The sequence below is a fragment of the Fusarium oxysporum genome, chromosome I (assembly GCF_013085055.1).
Source record: "Fusarium oxysporum Fo47 chromosome I, complete sequence".
Lineage (NCBI taxonomy): Eukaryota > Fungi > Ascomycota > Sordariomycetes > Hypocreales > Nectriaceae > Fusarium > Fusarium oxysporum.
This window is the reverse complement of record NC_072840.1, coordinates 267,570-285,441: the sequence shown is the minus strand read 5'-3', so window position 1 is coordinate 285,441 and position 17,872 is coordinate 267,570. Positions and strand designations below refer to the sequence as shown.

The window sequence follows — 17,872 nt, the reverse complement described above, 5'->3', positions numbered from 1 at the left end:
ATGCTCTTCGCTGTCACTCTCACTCTTGCCGCTGCGGCTGCCGTTTCGGCATCGCCACTTGAGCCTAGGGCCAAGACGGCCGTTCTCCCCTTGAAGCACGTCGTCAAGGCAAGTTCGATCAAGGCCATCGTCCAGAAAGGCCAGGCCCGCATTCGCAAGGTCAACGGAGAGGTCAGCGCCTCTGTTCACGTCGATGCCATCAGCTCTGGCTCTGTGACTAACGAGGATGTCTCCTACGTCGCGCCTGTCGTGATTGGAGGCAAGACCTGGAACCTCATCGTCGATACTGGATGTACGTGACATATTCCTCAAACATGAATTGAATCATCCGTTGACCTGAAATAGCTTCAAACACTTGGTGCGGTGCTCAAACCTCGTGCGAGCCAACATCGACTGGCAAGTCTACAGGTGGCTCTGTCAGCGTCTCTTACGGCTCTGGTTCATTCTCTGGCACTGAGTACAAGGACAAAGTCAGCTTTGGCGGTCTCAGTGTCGCAGCACAGTCGATTGGTGCTGCCAGTAGTGCTAGCGGCTTCTCAGGTGTAGATGGCATCATCGGCTTTGGTCCCGTTGATCTCACTTCGGGCACTGTCTCGAACGTCAACACCGTTCCAACCTTTATGGACAATCTCTATAGCCAAGGCTCAATCTCATCCGAGGTACTGGGCGTTTCCTTCCGACCAGAGTCCGGTAGCGATGATAGTGACACCAATGGAGAGTTGACCCTTGGTGGTGTCGACAGCTCCAAGTACTCCGGTTCCATCACCTACTTCCCAACCCTTACTAGTGGCACAGCTTCTAACTACTGGGGTATCTCCGTTTCTGGCTTTACCTATGGATCTACAACCCTTGCTACCTCCGGCAATGGCATTGTCGACACCGGCACTACGCTTATCTACATCCCTACTAGTGCCTACAACAAGTTCCTGTCTGCCGCTGGTGGTTCGACTGACAGCTCATCCGGCCTTGCTGCATTCACTAAGAAACCTACCGCCAACTTTGGTATCAAGTTTGGGTCAACAACTTACACCCTCACGCCCGCACAGTACTTGATTCCTACTGCTCAGTACACTAACTTCGGTTTGAGCTCTGGTAAGTACTACGCCTGGATCTTCGACGGAGGCTCCTCTGGTGTCAACACCATCATCGGACAGAAGTTTCTCGAGAACTATTACTCCGTATACGATACCACCAACTCCCGTATTGGTTTCGCTACAGCTGTCTAAGTCGATGCTCTGGTTTCAAAGACGGGTTGGATGAAGGTTCTGTTACCTGCATCCAGAGAAGAGAGCAGGACATACTGTCTTGGTACATATTAGATTGAATAAATCGGAGTATATGCCTGATGGGCCATATATCAGTATATACTAGCTTGACTTCTAGATACCGTTCAATAAATGTGTTCTTATTAGGGTCAACCTTTTTCATGCTTAAGCGTCAAATACTGTTGGCTACTGAGTTGTTTTGACCAACTACCTGCCCTCAGCGTCGTTATTATACAATTTCGTAATTCTGCAAATATCTGAAGTTCATGGCATGACTTTAATAGAACAAGGTCACATCTTGTTATTGTATTAAATAGCTACCTTGTGCCTCCGGCTGTCTGCTCTCCATTAACCGTAGCAGTATCGAAGCCAGCGACTCGCCGAAAATTGTCACCAGAACATCTTCCATACTTCCAAAGCAACTCAAGTCCGCTGAACTGAAGCGGTCGGAAGTTGCCCTAGAGTCTATTGGAAGTTTACCGACTTCAAGCCATTCTTTGATAGAGACAGGCGTGGCTTCTCGGCGATTCACCGACTCCCAGCAAAGATATCAGAAACGGCGCCCAAACAATTCGATCTTGGTGGGAGGATACGATCTGGTTCGGGTCTGCCTTATCTTCCAGTAGTAACTTAACCATCGATCTATCCATGTTTGGCTCATCACGCTGCGAATGATACAGGACTTGGATCTGCGTCACTCTGCGAGGATGTAGAGCGTAGTCGAGCAGCGGCCGACCACTCTTTGTTGGCAGGACACCATTTGCCTTGAATATACCCCCATGTATTTGACCGGTCGTGCCTATATAGTCAAAGAGATTCAGCTATAGTGATGCGCCTCATTATATTCATCCAGTCCTTGAGGTGCTGCCGGGTCTCTGGCATGCGTCCAATGATCCCTCACGGTCCAGGACTTCGTCATGAGCGAGGTATTAACTGCATCCACCTGGTCCAATATGTCCGCAACGGGAGAGAGGAGTTGGTTTTCTTTTAGAGTTCATGCTTCTCTGCCTCTCGCGTGTAGTAGGGAAGCTCATCTACCAGTCCAATCATGCTGTTGTATTGTTGTTTCGTGTTGAGGTTATGCTGAAGCCGATTCTTCAAGAAGATCAAGAAAATGCGACAAAGAGATATCGGTAAGACAAATCGAGTGCTTAACACAGCTTCAAGCTGAAAAATACACTGGTCCCCGGGGAAATCTGAATAGTTCGATGCAGGAAGTCGACGGGCTCTTCCATCAATACCGGGTGTTCGCAGTTATCAACCACGAGGAGGTCACTACACCGTCTGTGTATCTTATCTTTCCACTCCTTTCCGACCCGAGAAACAGTCGTAGGTTCGAGTGGACCAATTCTTTCTTTCAGCGCATAGTGTTCGTTGTCGATCTCCTCATCCAGAAGAAACTGAACAAAAAACAGTGATAAGAAATGTCCTCAGCATTTCTTTACAATACCGGCTAGCTTCCTTTTCAAGTGCCATCGACTTTGGCCCTCGAAACTCGGTCGGGCCGGACAGCCAATTAATATCCCGGGCCACCAGGTACCAAAGCGTTCCCTACACGTTGCACTACGGCCTACTCGTAAGAATCATCATGAAGCCTCTATAGGAAGAAGGAATTGACCAAAGGAATATCGATGCAGAGGTGAACCCAGAAGCTCCTCTGATTGGCCAAGGTATCAACAGGCGAACCCCAATCCGACAAAGCGATAACCCCTTGATCCGGTTACCAACAAGAGTGATAATAGTGATATGGTTTGTTCTCACCATACTCTCGCTACTGTCACTCGGCCTTTCTCTGGTTTATCTCTGTATTGAAGAGGGATTCAATGTGGCATTCTTCTTTAGTGCAAGTGTGATATTTCTCATCTTTACCGGTATTGGAATAGTAGTTAGAAGTCGGAGGTAATGAGTCAGGAATTCCCTGCCGAATGTGATACCAGAAAAGCCATAGGGGCAAATTATGACATGCTGACATGTCTTTAATAACCATCTCTGGTCGAAGCGCCAGCTCTCGGTGAGAAATAACCCGAGGTAGCTGTCGTATCTGCCCTATTGCCGGAAGACTAACTACTTCTGTCCTACAGCGCCTCGTAGGACAAGGTGTCCATCCATTTTTATGCAGCGGTTATAAATAAACTGTAAGCTATTTCTTATTTGCGATTAGTGCTTTCTTTATAGCGGGCCTATATGCCCGATATTCGGAAAACGCCGGGAGTGGGGCAATTGACAGATATGAGAAGACTTATCCGTAGTGACATGAATCCAGTTCCAGGTTCCGATCAAGTATCAGATATGCTGTCAGTATTGCGTCTTACTTGGGTACTATTGACGGTGAGCTCATAGATGAGACATGGTAGATGAGCAACATATTAACCTAGACCCAAGGCTAACAGCCCGTAGACGTCATTGTTGATCCCTACCGCGCTTAGACTTGCTCTGTTCTCTGATTTCCGCTTCCTCGTCCCCACAACTCTCGACCGTTATTTATTTCCCAATCCAACCTGAGGGGGAAATAAAACCCGACCCCTAAATCGGTGGATCGCCAGCGAATTTTGGTGTAAGCCAAACTCGTCGAGGGTCATGTACTCCCCCCGACTCCCGAGGCGCCAACCATTGATCGCCAAACTCAGAGGTCCGCTCCGCACACGACCCCTGACGAATTATCACGAACATCGACATCGGATCATCTGCCGACAGGCAAGAAACGCTATGATAAAAAGCTAAAGACAGGCTACAATAATTGTAAAAAGCATCAAGTTCAGCCATGTTTTCCCCTCCCCCCCTTTTTACTAGGATTCCCTGATTTATTGGATTATTCTTGGCATAATCATACATCAAATTCTGATTGACTTCTCCATAACAGATAGACGGAGAATTCCGAGAGTGGGCTACCTAATTTATGTATGTTATGTCGGTAAAGGCGCCGGGCGCGATATAAAGATTCTAACTTGTAGGAAGCAATTGAACATTACATAGGCTGCCAGTGATGCTTCCTGCTTCGGAACTAATAATGCAGAACTATATGTCCTAGGTTGATAGATAGATCTGCAACGATAAATAAGAAACGTTGTTGGTGATAAAATCCTAATGTCGATGGCACCAGTCAGGCGAGGTTAACCCAAACCCAAAGCTAGCGACCTGTACGCAATCGAGATGATCGACCCTTGCCGACCTTTGATTGGCTTTTATTTCTCATACGCGTTTAGGTCCGCGTATAGCGTAAAGCTCCTCGAACTCCACTTTATTGCGTTTCCGACTAAGAGGGAGATCGAGCCTCGTTCCTCGTTCAATTCTCTGTCTGGCAACAAACCACGCTCTTCAAACCTCGTTTAGCAGAAACACTAACCTTTACTCTTCGCACCCCTCGACCCTTGCCAAGCATGGGCTTTGACAAATCACCGGCAGAGACATCGGATCATCTGACAATACGCAAGAAACGACTACATAAGAAGTCAAAGACAGGTTGCAATGATTGCAGGAAGCGGCGGGTCAAGGCATGTTCTCCTATACTCCTTTTACTAGAATTCCCTGATACGGTGAGACCAACCTTCTGATTTCTCCTCGTAGTGTGACGAGAAGATACCAGCTTGCACAGCTTGTGTTCGACGTGGCGATGTATGCGTTTATCCGTCCACGGGAAGCAGCCATTCCACGCCCGCTTCGGCTCAGCAAACGGATGAGGCAGCACTCGCTGCTTCGCTGTCGGTACCAAGGATCGTCGAGGGCCACGAACAATCAGCATCATCAGCGACAACCTTTACGCCTGATGATCTTGCCTTGCTACACTACTGGACCTATTCGGCAAGCTTGGATATTGCCAAGTCCTCTACTGGAGACCATTATTGGCAAAAGACGTTTCCAAGGATTGGATTCCAACACGCCTTCGTCATGCACGGAATCCTAAGCCTGGCAGCGCTGCATCTCGCGTATAGACACCCTGCTGACAAACCGCGACTTGTCTGCATCGCTGCATATCATCATAACATAGCACTAGGGGGATTCCAGCAGGGCATAAATCAAATGAACGATGACAACAGCGACGCTTTATTTGTTTTCTCGTCGTTGAATATCGTGTATGTATTGGCTTTCTTTGGGCCTCTCTGCGATGACTCTTCTGCGGACAGCAAGTCGCGCATCCTCGGAGATGGATGGATAGCAGCGATACGGGGCGTCGATGCAGTACTGCTTCCTGCATACGAGAGGGTCTGCCGAGGGCCTTTGGATGACTTGACACGGATCGGCAATTGGAACAAGCTTGATCCGGACAAGCAATCAGTTGTTCACGACGACCATTTCCGCAGCATACAGCTCGTCTGGGAAGGCAGTAAAGATGCACGTATATACGACGAGGCACTCTACCTGCTCCGGAAAGCGAATGCCTATATGAAGCAGTTTGAGGCTATGAGCAGTGAGGCTAGAGCTGAATGGGGATATAACCAGGATCGGTCTGCACCATATATCTGGTTGCACGCGACTTCCAACGAGTATCTTGAGATGCTACAACAGCGACAACCCCCTGCCCTACTCATTTTTGCTTACTTCGGTACCTTAACTCATGCTGTGGACGGATCCTGGTTTATGGAAGGTTGGGGACGAAGCATAGTAGGTGTTGCCGATGAACTACTAGGAGGATACTATGACCGATGGATGAAGTGGCCTAAAGACATTATAAGTATAAAAGATTGTATAATATAAATAAAATAAAAGATTATATCTTATATTTTACTACGTTTACTTAATATAATAATACCTATAATACACTAAATTAAGCATAAAAGGAGGTTTTTATTAAACTTTATATTTTCTAAGTTATTAGTTAAAGCAAGCCCCTTTTATAAATAGCCTGCCTTAACTTGAGATAGGGGAGATAGTGCTCAGAGATTAACAGTCTGTCTTATATAGCCCGCGATTTTCCTAACACTTTGCTAAAGAGCCGGGCTGCAAGGAGGCCATAGCGGCAGAAATGACGTTAAGCAGCTCCTAGTATATCATTGTTCTATTCCCGAATAATTTTGCTCGGTGTTTAACCTATACATATAGCTTTAGCACCAGGCGCAGAAGATTTCTTAAGATCCCTAAACTCAGATCTGAGACAAGCCCAAAACGTGGTGCCTATTTAACCTTATCCTCGAAATACTGTTCTAACAGGCTATTATCTGACTTAGATTTATACAAGGGTATTCCAGAACTACTTATCTCTATATAGCACTTACAATAGTTAAAGTACTAGCTAATTCCTTTACTTAGGCTAAATCATAACAACTCACCTACATACTCTTTATATCTTAATAAAGCATATATCCTTTTTAAGATCTACCAGTCTAAACCTTTTCAGGCCACTAGGCATATTACACGGTTTCCAATATTACTTACACTGTACCATATAAGGGATGACATACATGCCATACGATATCGAACATTATATTGTCTTATTTACACTCAGACTATTTACTTCACTGATTGCCTCTTGCCGTGTTTGGTGATTGAGATTTAGATAATCTATAGCAGTCCAGCCATGGTTTGTGACTCTCTGTTTAAATAAGATGGCCTTGGCAATAGCTTCTCAATATATTCTCAACTCATATATTCCAAATCAATCTGTCGACATATTGACCAACTATTCACCTAGCTTAAGGCTCTTGGTTCTGCTGAAGAGTAGCGTGCAAGCACGATTCAAGACTGTTGACCCCTGACCACCCGCCATATATCCACCGGCTAGGGCAACACCCTTTCCCTTGCTTGACCACCGCTGCCACTTCTTTTTGGTTTTATTCTCCTTCCCCCTTTTCCCTTGCCTAAAATCTGCCCCGTTACAGTACTCCTCACGTTGGTAATCAAAGACATGTTCATTGTTCTCGACCGCAAATTCCGGTTCTGATTCACTTTGCTTGCCGTTATCTCGTATCTCTCTCTCCCACTCTGCAACGGCTGTCTCCGGGAATGAGTACCGACTGAAGGAGTGACAACGTCATACCACAGGGGTAGCGACTAAACATGAGAAAAAGTCGGTAAATTCATTCAATCTGAAATGTGCGGTATTTGCTCTTCTGCAACTTATTTCGCAACACCCACGTAGGCGAAGCAAAGTTTAAAAGCCTCTGTCTCCATAGCGAACAGGCCTCCGTGGTCAAGAAGGGAAGCTGGGTGCCACAAGTTGGGCTCGAGGCGCTCAAGAAGCCCTGGGTAGCTGTTCAATCCGATCGGCTCGCTAACACCCCATGGGTTGCGGAGAACAAGGTATTGCTTGTCACCAAGGATAGTGTAGCCGAGGATAGAATAGGCATGGTTAGCAACGACGTTACTGCCTCTGTACATATGGCCAGTGGCGTAGGTCCAGGCAGTCATAGGGTTAATGGTCTTGAAGTTGACGCAATTGGAGCGGACCAACCCCAACATGTCGTTGGCTGAATGGTTTTCGGTCCTGTAGTAGTGGGGTTCCCGGTCATTGATCTGTGCCATGGCCTTCACAGGGTCGCCGCAATGTGTCTGGGTGATGTCGGGCTGCTCCGATGAGCTACCGGTGATCCATTTGGTAAACGCCTTCTCATACAATGATGGCCATATGTCAGCTCCGTCGCTGGAGCGACAGTACATGGGCTCGTTGTTGGAGTTGTTGATGGGGATTTGATAATTAACCTCCACCGTCTCAGTTTTGCCGTTATTGTTGCCGCCCTTGTCATGGAACTTGACGGCGAGGCGTTTCTTCTCATCCTTGTCGTAATGGACTCGAGTAGCGCGGTTAATGATAACAGGGTCGGACCAGAAGACCGAAAACAAGGCGGCAATCAGCCAGCTGTTACTGGCACAACCCTGCGTGGGATCATCAAAGTAGCGCATGATTTCTCTTTTCTCTCCAATCTGAAACATGGTAAGATCACCAATGAGACGCTTGTTGACGCTCTGGAAGAAATAGTCGTACATATCGCGCCACGAGCTATTAGGTGGTGTCCAGTGACCCTTTCGCATTCTGAATGGACTGACTAGCTCGTTGATGGACATTGTCACCTCACGGTTGGAAACCGTCTTTCCCAGGGCGTGAGCGTGGAGCACCAAGTGCAGCTTGCCATTCTGCATGCGAGCCACTTCAACCCTCGTCTTACCCAGATCCTTCAGCCCGATCTTCTCAAGGTCGTCCAGCTGCTCAACCCCTGATAGATCAGGAGTCATGAGGTCCCGCTCATTCAGGATTCTCATGTCTTTCTCAGACAACTTCTCTGCTTTCCTCTCCTTCTCATTGAGCTTTAGCCCAGTGAAAAGCACTGAGCCATGCTTCATATCGAACAGCTCGTGGTAATCCGTCTGCAGGACGTTGGATATGATTCTTGCTGAGTTTATCGAAAGCTTGTCAATATTCCGGCCGAGGAGGGCTTCCACGAGTGAGTACGGATTGGCAGCACCGACATTGACATCCTTGGGCGGCGAATCGGGACGCATGTTCCCCTCCCTGGAGAGTCTAGTCTCAATTTTCATATCAAGATCATCGTAGCCCGACTGGAGGCTGTCGGAGCCAACAGATGCTGGCCTGTTAACCTTCTGGCCAATAAGGGCTTCGACTAAGGCATACCGGTCGATAGAAATGACATTGGAGCCCTGGGATGTAGAATCAGGGACAAGAAACTGGATGTCACCCATGTTGCTTGACGATAAAAAGAGTAATATAAGATGATTGGAGTCTTGAGGAAAATAGCAAGTAGCCAGGCGAAGAACACGTTACTGTGTGTCGTGAACAAGACTCCAACAAGTGCCATTGCAAAGGGTTTTATACCTTTCATCCACACACTACTTGCAAGGCTACTTTGTTCTCCGTGGTCCCCGCGCTTCTGGGGATGATTCACGACTGCGTCAACATCAAACCTAAACCTGCACACTTTTACCACTGTCGTCAAGTTCCGTAACGCTCTCGTATCATCGACTGCAGATGCCCTTTGCAGGGAAACCTTATGTCGTGGCATACATTTCCGTCCAGACAGTAAACGTTGCCTATGCTAAAGTCAGGGCTTAAGTATGTTACCTTGAGAACAATGTCATCATTACGACGTGCGTTTACACAAGATCAAGCCATTCTGTCAATGTTGACGCAGAGTTGTTGCTAGATGAAGGCTTCATAGTCTAAAAAGAATTCGTAGCATATCAGGCGGGTAGCAGCGGATATGTGCTCCCAACAAATTCGGATCTGCATTTGCGAAGCTTATTGCAGGGTATCATTAGAAAACTATAATTTCAGACAGAAGGTGAATTAAGTGGCGCAGTTTCAAAGTACGCATTAGTTCTGACCCAATTAGGCCCTGGAGCGACAGATGTGTGACGTGCTTTTACCCTTCAGAACCTAAGGGGACGTTAAGAAGTTGGTCATTCAAGAAATGATAAAGGGTACTTTGTATAAATTGGCTTCTTTGCGTAAAGCCCAGGCGAGATAGCTAAGGCAAGGTATGAGATCCCTCACTAGTTTATTGGAATGTGGGTTGTGGTAGGGCGGGTATTATTGGAGGCAATGGAAATAGCATGTGCCAATGATAGGGTTTTTTCTCTCGCGGCCCGAGCGAGCGCCATGGCGCTTTTGGCTTTGCATTGAGGCGTGACAAATACGTCCGTAAGGAGTGACGCAGAACAGCATCAGTGCTGTTACAAGAATTGTTTACTCCGCATTTAATGCCTTTCTGGGCACGATAAAAGTCGGCTAGTTGCATCAGGTAGATACTGAACTCCCTAGAAAACACATTCAAACCATGCAATGGCTAGATGGACAGATAGGGCTCGCTGGCCTGGAGCAACTTCTTCCTAATAGAGCCCTATCCTCCTTCATACAGATAGAATTTCCAGGGACGTCAAATAGCAATTTCACGGGCATAAGGGAGGACGCTGATCCCCAGAAAGCTCATCAAGGACTAAGCCATATTTAGTGATACCATCATGATGTCGTAATAAGACATTCATTGACAGCGACATGTTGCCAAGTGGATTTGATCCCTGCTTTCTCGCTACTGCAGTAATTGTAGTTTACCATTTCCTGGAACTGAAGTCTATCCCTTCAATTGTGGAAAGCATCTAGGTGGGTCACTATGGGGTGACTTCCCACCTAACGTATCTTGCAATGGAAGTCCTCACGACCTCACAAGTTACGGATTAAAGACTTTACGTTACTTTTATTCTCTCGCTAATTGCCACACCGATATAGTTACTCACGTATAATTGAAGGACGTGGGGTAATATCGAGCGCTATACCTAATAAAGGCTCGCCACAATGAGAGGGATAAGGCATCATTTGTTGGTTACATGATTCCTCCGTATACTTCCGTCGGTATCTCCTTCAAACCCTTACAAGGGTATCGTCCCTGGTTTTGTGTTTTACCCCTTGCCCTATGACTGTCCTGCGAGGCTCGTGCGGTTTGCAGCAAGCCAGCTTGGGGTCAGTTTCTCCAATTGTTCAGTATCTTAGCTTCAACGGCAGAGGAAAACTCTAGCTGTCAGTGGCGGACGAGGGTCTGTCTTGTGAGTAGTCAGGGGCTATTGGATTAATGACTGGAACCATGATATCTGTCTCCTCGTCATCTTACTTCAGCTCAAAAGCGTCCTGTTGCGGGCGAACGTCACTGTCTCTTTGAGCGCGTTTATGTTAGTATCCAATTTTATATCCTCTGGAAGTTTCACAAAGCCGAGCCTTGCGGTTTGCGGCTACGTAAATACCTGTAGGGTGGAAACTGCTTAAGTATTAGAGGTTTTATGGGAAAAGAACCTCTTCATCATGTAGTGGTGACGGACTACAACAGAGATTATAAGGTGAGTGCGTTAGTAGAAGCGGGAGCAGATGTAGCCATAAAAGATTTCATGGGGCGTCCGCTCATCGATCCTGCAAGAGACACGAATGAACACATATTCATATTTCTGTTAAAGACTTGGCAAAAATCGGTTGTGGCAGAGCAGTAGAATCAGGATAGGAAATAGAGTTAATGGTCCTCGTAAATCCCAAGAGGAGGAAATTAGAGAGAAAGAATACATAATCTGGCCCAGCCGTCTTGGCGCTGGCATGCCAGTATCTATATGCTGGTAAAGGGAGCGCGCTTAAATAGGTGCTCGAACACTTGTTCAGTGCTAGCACGGAAGTCTTAGCCTGAATAACGAATCTAGTCTGGTATCAAGGTGTTGTTTCCCAAGGCAAGATAGAATGAACAAGCTAAAAGACGGCTAGTTCGGGAAAGAAAAACTACATCTAGGGGAGAAACATAGTATCCAGGTCAAGCCGCAAAAGTATATCATGGATAACTATCAAAGCTGATCTTCTCTGTACTGGGCTTTTCCATCGTGCTTCTGGGGCGGGTGCTGATTCAGCTAAAGGCCTTTCCGCCCAGGCCCTTGATCCTGCTACTATCCAGGGCGCGGCAGGTGCGCCGATCATCATCTTAATCGAATCAACCTTGATCTTACAGAAGAGCTTTGAGAAAAGGTACTGGTCACCAGCATTGTTCAGAAGAGGTAAGGTGCGGTAGGCTTGCTTGAGGTTGCTAAGCTTAGCAGTGTAGGTGGCCACTGCCGGTCTGTCATTGTAGTTCTCGCCATCGTTAGAGATTTTGACAGACCATCGGACAAAGACCAGACCGGGTTGTTTCTTCGTGACTTTGAAGTTGAAGTGACCATCAAACATTGGGTTGAAGCCGTTCTCTCGTACGATATTCGTCCGGAACTCTCGCGGCGGGTCAAGATCTCGAGGCAAGACTGACTTATTCCTCTTCTCCCATTTAACACTGGCGTGGAAAACCTCGGCCTCGACGTATGGGTTCATCGCCTTGTTGGCGGGGAGGCTGGCTGGTCACATAAGCCGTTGTGCCGAGATGACATCGATGGTTAATGAAACAAAACTGCGCTCATTCTTGCCCCCAGGAAGTTCGGGTTCGTATGGGAGCACTTGGATGCCCCGTAGCACCGCAGGTTTAAGCACGTAGCCCGAGAAGTCCTGGCCACCGTAATTACATTTATCGAGTTTTTGTTATAAATATATATTTAATAAATCCTAATCAAACTATATATTTAACTTAAGTCATTATTTAAATACTAATTAATATAAGGTAAGTACCAAGGTATAGGGAAATACTCTCTTTTCACTGGATAAACCTTTGCTCCTCTACCTAAAAGTAATACCATTATGGCCTTATACCCCCCCTCTGCTGCTAAGTGAACTGCTGTTTTTTTCACTGTATCCTCGGTCTTATGTTCGTCTAATATAGTTCCAAAATATCCGTCTTGCCTTTTCGATGCGCTTTGAACCCTAAAAGATGCGTAGGTCTCGGTTGAAAAATCATTAATGCCCGCTCCATGATCTAACAAGAGACTGACCGTCGCCTTGTGCCCGTTTTCGACTGCTAGATGTAATGCTGTCTCTGACTTCTGGGTGGAGTACTCCGTTTCCCCAATCACCCGTCTCGTTACTGTCACTCTTGGGGCGTTAATAGGTGCTCCATTTTGTAGAAGGGTCTCCACCAATGTCAGTTGCCCATTCTCAGCCGCCCAGTGAAGTGCTGTTATTTCGGATGAAGCCTGTACGAGGCATGATGACGAGAAGTGTTCATCTTGCTTGCCAGTGGCCTGAACTGTCGCGTTTTGATCCTTTCCTTGCCGGTCCGGGATGGCGCTGCTATTCACGAGTAGCATCAGGACCCTCTCATGCCCCTTGATCGCGGCAGACCCAAGCAAGCTTCCACCCCAGGTTACCCGGGTCTTCGTCAGTAGCAACTTAACTACTGTCTCGTAGCCACCACACACTGCATAATCAAGAGGTGTTAACTTGCAATAAGAACCTTTGCGGTTTGCGTCGACGGTGTCCATAGCAAGCAGTAGCCTGACCACCGCCTCGTGGCCATTTTCTGCGGCAAATGACAACGGTGTCCGATTTCTTTCATCCGCATAGTCTGCAAGGACCCCTTTCTTATCAAGGAGGAGTTTGACAACCGCAGCGTGCCCTTTGTTTGCGGCCCAAGATAAGGGCGTTCTTCTCCCCCAGGCAGTTGAGTTGGGGTCAACATCTTGCCTGGAGAGAAGCAGCCTTACCACTGCCGCATGACCGCTTTTTGCGGCCAACAACAACGGTGTTCGCTTTTGGAGGTCTTTATGGTCTGCGAAGATCCCTTGCTTGTCTAGCAATAGTTTGACAATGGCGGCGTGCCCATTCTTTGCGGCCCAAGAAAGCGGGGTCTCGCTGTATATCATCTCCTTGGAGTTAGGGTCGACGTCGTCCCTGGAGATTAGGAGCTTAACAACCTCTTCGTGCCCGTATCTTGCAGCATATGACAAAGGCGTGCACCAACCGAAACTCTTAGGATCCGCAATATGACCATTCTCCAACAAAGCCAATATTGTTTTCGATAGCCCAAAGTATGCTGCAGTTGGTACCTCGGTTGCCATATGTGAAATATCTGCAATATGCCCCGATTCATTAGGTTCGGAAAGCATTATTGCCTGGACTGAGGCAGATAGCTTGGCTGGACTTTCAAGGAAATCTATGATCACCTGGTCTCCGTCCATAGACGCCATGAGAGCATGATGCCCCCAATTGCGATAGGCGTAGTCGTAAAACGGATTCCACGTCAGACGGTCTGTATACTCCTCTGCACTTCTACAAAAGCCAGCCTTGAAGACGTCGAATGAGAGGTACGTGATACAAGCCATCGTGATTTCCGACTCTGCAATCGGAAACCACTCGTCGCGAGTCCGGTCGAGGTACTCCTGTGTTGTATAGTGAACCAAGCGGATAATACCGCTTTTTACATCAACTTTGACCAATCCAGAACACACCGAGACCATATCATCGATCTGGGGAAGGTTTTCTTTGTTGAGCTCGACATCCCTTTCTTCTACTGCTAGCGCATGCTGTAGTTCTAATGTTGTAAAAACTCTCTTTGCGCATGTTATCCACGAAAGGACCTGCGTGGCGAGCTCCTTGGAATCTTGATCCTGGCCGCCGATCCTCTCCATAGCTTTCTTGTAAGCAATATCGTATGCTTTCGGCCCAGATGAAAGGTTGTTTAATGCATGCTTAATCTTCTTAAGTGTCTTCTTTGTGGATACAGATTGGAAATGAAGTTGTGCGAGGAGGAACCTGCATAAGTGTTATTTCTCAATTATGTATGGCAATTGACTGAAACCTACATTCCATCAACTGCCTTGGCAATTTCGGTCTTGATCATCTCACGATGCGTCTGCAATAGCTGCCCTGATTGTGAGATTTTGCTGTCCAAAAAGCTTCGCACGTCCTCATCGTGGGCGCGGATCTTAATCGTTGTGCCTCCTTCAAACATCTCGGTGATTCCCGGGATAAATCTCGAGGTAGCGAAGAATTTCGCACTGCATTGGGCCTGGAGCTTGAAGATCTCTTCCAAAAATCTGTTTCGGCAACCATCTATTGCCTTGAGCTCATCAAGTGCGTCAACGATGATGTAGATCCGTGAATGTAGACCAGCAATGGACTGTATAGTCGTTGAAACCTCTTCAACGGAGGCCCGTGTCTTGTTAACATTGTGCTTGTTGTAGAGGGATTTCACGCTTGCTGGCATAGAAGACTGCCCTTGAACTAACTGCTTCAGAAGGCCGTTGAGCAGACGATCGAGCTTCTGTTCGTCATGCCGTCGGAAATTACCATAAATATATGCAATCCCGACGGTGTCGTTATGTCCAAAGCGGGTAGTAAGCTCATTGATGACAATTGATGTAAGGATTGTCTTGCCTGCTCCAGGAACACCTGGACAAAACAGCGTCTGCCCAGTCTCGATCCACTCTTGAAACTCTTTGGAACTCAGAAGCCACTCGCCGGTCCCTTCTTGTCGTTGGCTGAAATTGTCGCTCTGTTGGGGTCCATAATTGATAGGCGTGAGCCACTCGAGGATCTCGATGTCCTCTTTTCTGTCCATTTTACGTTTCACTTCTCCAATGTTCGTTTCAGATTGTAAAACAGTTGAATGAACTAAAATATGAAGTTAGGAGGTTGCTATTGTACAGTATTGCCAGATCTACTTACTTTGGCTCAGAATTTCCTTTGCCGTAGGCTCTCTCCCAACGTCGCTTGCCTGTACTTGGTCCAGTAATTCCTTCGCAAAGGCAGCTGCCACGACGGCTGCATGAGCTTGCCAAGCATTATTCTTATGCGAATCAGCATAATCGCAAATGCCCCGGATGGTAATACATGGGAAGTTATGCGCTAGCCCTGCCGCTTCCATCTCAACACACAGGACCTGACCACCTAGATCCCTATTGAGCTTCTCACGTAAGATGGAATCTTTGATCACTTTGTTTCCAGATGCAATCAAGCCGTAATGCACTCGCATTTCTCTAGGATTCCTCTTTACTGTTTGGCTCGTGTCGCAGAAGCGGCAGTTGTCTTCCTCTTTGCTTCCCTCTGCTTCTTGATCATCAATCGGGATGCCTGTTCCATCTATACCACTATTGTTGATATGGAAATAGTCTGGCTTGAACAGTTGATCTTTGAGAGAATTAGACTTTAGGTACTTCGGCGCCAATCCTGGCCACTTCTGCTCCAGCTCCTTCAAGTATCCGGGGATCCGAGAGCCAGTCAGCTCATGCTCTGACTCTACCATTGTCAAGGCTGCCAGTAAGTAATTTGGCGGACTATTCAGCGCCCCAGTTCTCTCGAACTTTCCTCCATGATGTGCCTTTCCCAAGTCGTATTGCACTACGCCTGGCAACGCCCCAACAGGAGTGCTAACTACGACGTCGCCGAGACGAACCTTAGGCGGAATGCCACCCCCGATGCCAACCATCAGGCAAAACTTGATGCCCTGGAAGGTAGAAATCATATTAGTGGCAACGGTCGCTGCTGAGATAGTGCCGATTTTGCCCTTGGGCAGGCAGGCGATAACGACACTATGTTTACCAATAGATCCGAGTGTGTATGTATTATTATCGTTCGGTGGTTTCGGGAGATTTTCGTGCCTCTGATCCAGCGTAGCTATCGCCGCGGTCTGTTCGGTGGGCAGGGCACAGACCCATCCAACGTGGTAGTCATTATGTGTTCGAGGTTCAGGAACAGTTTCCGACGCCATCGTGAAAGGACTAGACAGAGTTCTGTGTTTCAGTGAGCATTGACTATAGTTGATATAAACGGTCAGTTCTTCATCGTTTAGTAGGCAGGATGGCAATTATTCACCTGAGTTGAGATTCATTCTGTCAAGGACTGCTTGCAGTGTAAAGGTTTAGAGGAGGTGGAAGAGGATAATAACTCCTCACCACGCGGTCTTGGGGCTGAATCAGGCACTCATCAGGCATTAATTATCCAGCCGCCAAATTAATCCCTGTTTCTGACAATTGGAGAAAGTAGGAGGTTATTGGTAGTGTAAGCGCTGTGGCACTGGAAACCAGGCTGCGAAAATGGCCGTGTAACGAGACCTTGCATACATATCACGTGGTACAAATGGCCGAACTGAGGATCTATGACCCTATAGTTATGAGTTTCTCGGGGTGCCACTAAGTGGCCTAGAGGTACTGCGATTGTGGACGACTGAGCGCCGTAGGTGAAATGGATAAATATGTCCCGAGTCTTGCCGGTTTTGTTTCCTCCGCAGCTATCTGATTCAGAATATCGTGGAAGAATAATTAGGCATGTCTGAAAAGGGAGGTTGTTTCAAGAACAGTGTATGTAGACTGACATTCGATGCAGGTGCGGCACAGGATAAAATATGGAATTATAGAATAAATATAAAATACTCACACTTTCATTGCATCGAAGGACTTGAAGATAAGTAAGCTTCGACTAGGAAGTTCTATATCTCGATTGGCCATATTAACGACTCTATCATCTCATAAGCTTATTATTCGCTGTCAGTTTATGCTCTGCCACCTCCTACACTCTCTACGCCAGCAACTCCGCCACTCTCGCCTGTTTAAAGGAGCCTACAATCTCACATATACCTCTTCCACTGCTGCCAAGTTATCAATCGACATTTCAACAACTCCATACTACATACTACCCATCATGGCACCTCAATGGATCGTCCCTGATTCCTATAGCGTCACATTCACATGGTTCCATATCCCTACAAAATTTCATCTCAGGCTACGGCCTCATCTTTCACCGCGACGCCATGATCGAGGAAGTCTCACCTCTCTTCGTCCCACGCGTGGCAGCCTATGATGTCTGGCTTTGGCAAGTCGCAGGAGGATACTGGGTGGTTGCAGTCATGCAAGGTGGCCTTCTTCGGTTTCCTGATGATCTGGGTATATGGAAGATATGCAACGCGGCTGTTTGTGGGATGGATGCTTTACAGCTTCCGAGCTTTATAGAAATGAGACAACCGCCACATAGTTGGTCGAGGGCGACAACGGGGTGGAGGGAATGGGGTATTGTTGTTGTTACCATAGTTCTGGTGCTGATCAGACTCTTATTCATTCTTGAAGTGGGATTGGAGACGGGGGATAAGATGGATTAATAAATATAATATAAAGCTTAGCCTTGAGGCTCATCGAAGTTAAATCCTCGACGATGAATGGCATAGTGTATCAGCCATCCTTGTCTATAATATTAAGAACTAATTTGTCTAATAACTATCACTCAGCTTAATGAATAATTAAAATATCAACTTTCCTTTATCCTCAAGCCGCTTCGCCCTAAA

The 17,872-nt window shown here is 47.1% G+C and overlaps 5 protein-coding genes across 5 annotated transcripts; 2 read left to right on the top strand and 3 right to left on the bottom strand.

Moving 5' to 3' along the window:
• Positions 1 to 1,226, top strand: FOBCDRAFT_313295 (aspartic peptidase domain-containing protein; the record flags this gene model as incomplete). Its single annotated transcript, XM_031180378.2, has 2 exons — positions 1 to 292; positions 346 to 1,226. 2 exons carry the CDS (start codon positions 1 to 3, stop codon positions 1,224 to 1,226), a joined length of 1,173 nt encoding a protein of 390 aa, XP_031041146.2.
• A 3,416-nt stretch (positions 1,227 to 4,642) lies between these two features.
• Positions 4,643 to 5,957, top strand: FOBCDRAFT_254853 (uncharacterized protein; the record flags this gene model as incomplete). Its single annotated transcript, XM_054702582.1, has 2 exons — positions 4,643 to 4,798; positions 4,830 to 5,957. The coding sequence occupies 2 exons, from the start codon at positions 4,643 to 4,645 to the stop codon at positions 5,955 to 5,957; spliced, it is 1,284 nt and encodes a 427-aa protein (XP_054558557.1).
• Positions 5,958 to 7,135: 1,178 nt separating this feature from the next.
• FOBCDRAFT_282883 (uncharacterized protein) lies at positions 7,136 to 8,894 on the bottom strand (the record flags this gene model as incomplete). The annotated part of the gene is made up of 1 exon (XM_031180376.3): positions 7,136 to 8,894. One exon carries the CDS (start codon positions 8,892 to 8,894, stop codon positions 7,317 to 7,319), a length of 1,578 nt encoding a protein of 525 aa, XP_031041144.2. The 3' UTR covers positions 7,136 to 7,316.
• Positions 8,895 to 11,469: 2,575 nt separating this feature from the next.
• On the bottom strand, positions 11,470 to 12,039 carry FOBCDRAFT_194102 (uncharacterized protein; the record flags this gene model as incomplete). The annotated part of the gene is made up of 1 exon (XM_059608777.1): positions 11,470 to 12,039. The coding sequence occupies one exon, from the start codon at positions 12,037 to 12,039 to the stop codon at positions 11,470 to 11,472; it is 570 nt and encodes a 189-aa protein (XP_059466504.1).
• Positions 12,040 to 12,462: 423 nt separating this feature from the next.
• On the bottom strand, positions 12,463 to 16,306 carry FOBCDRAFT_194101 (uncharacterized protein; the record flags this gene model as incomplete). The annotated part of the gene is made up of 4 exons (XM_059608776.1): positions 12,463 to 12,522; positions 12,591 to 14,349; positions 14,400 to 15,210; positions 15,265 to 16,306. The coding sequence occupies 4 exons, from the start codon at positions 16,304 to 16,306 to the stop codon at positions 12,463 to 12,465; spliced, it is 3,672 nt and encodes a 1,223-aa protein (XP_059466503.1).
• Positions 16,307 to 17,872: the final 1,566 nt, after the last annotated feature.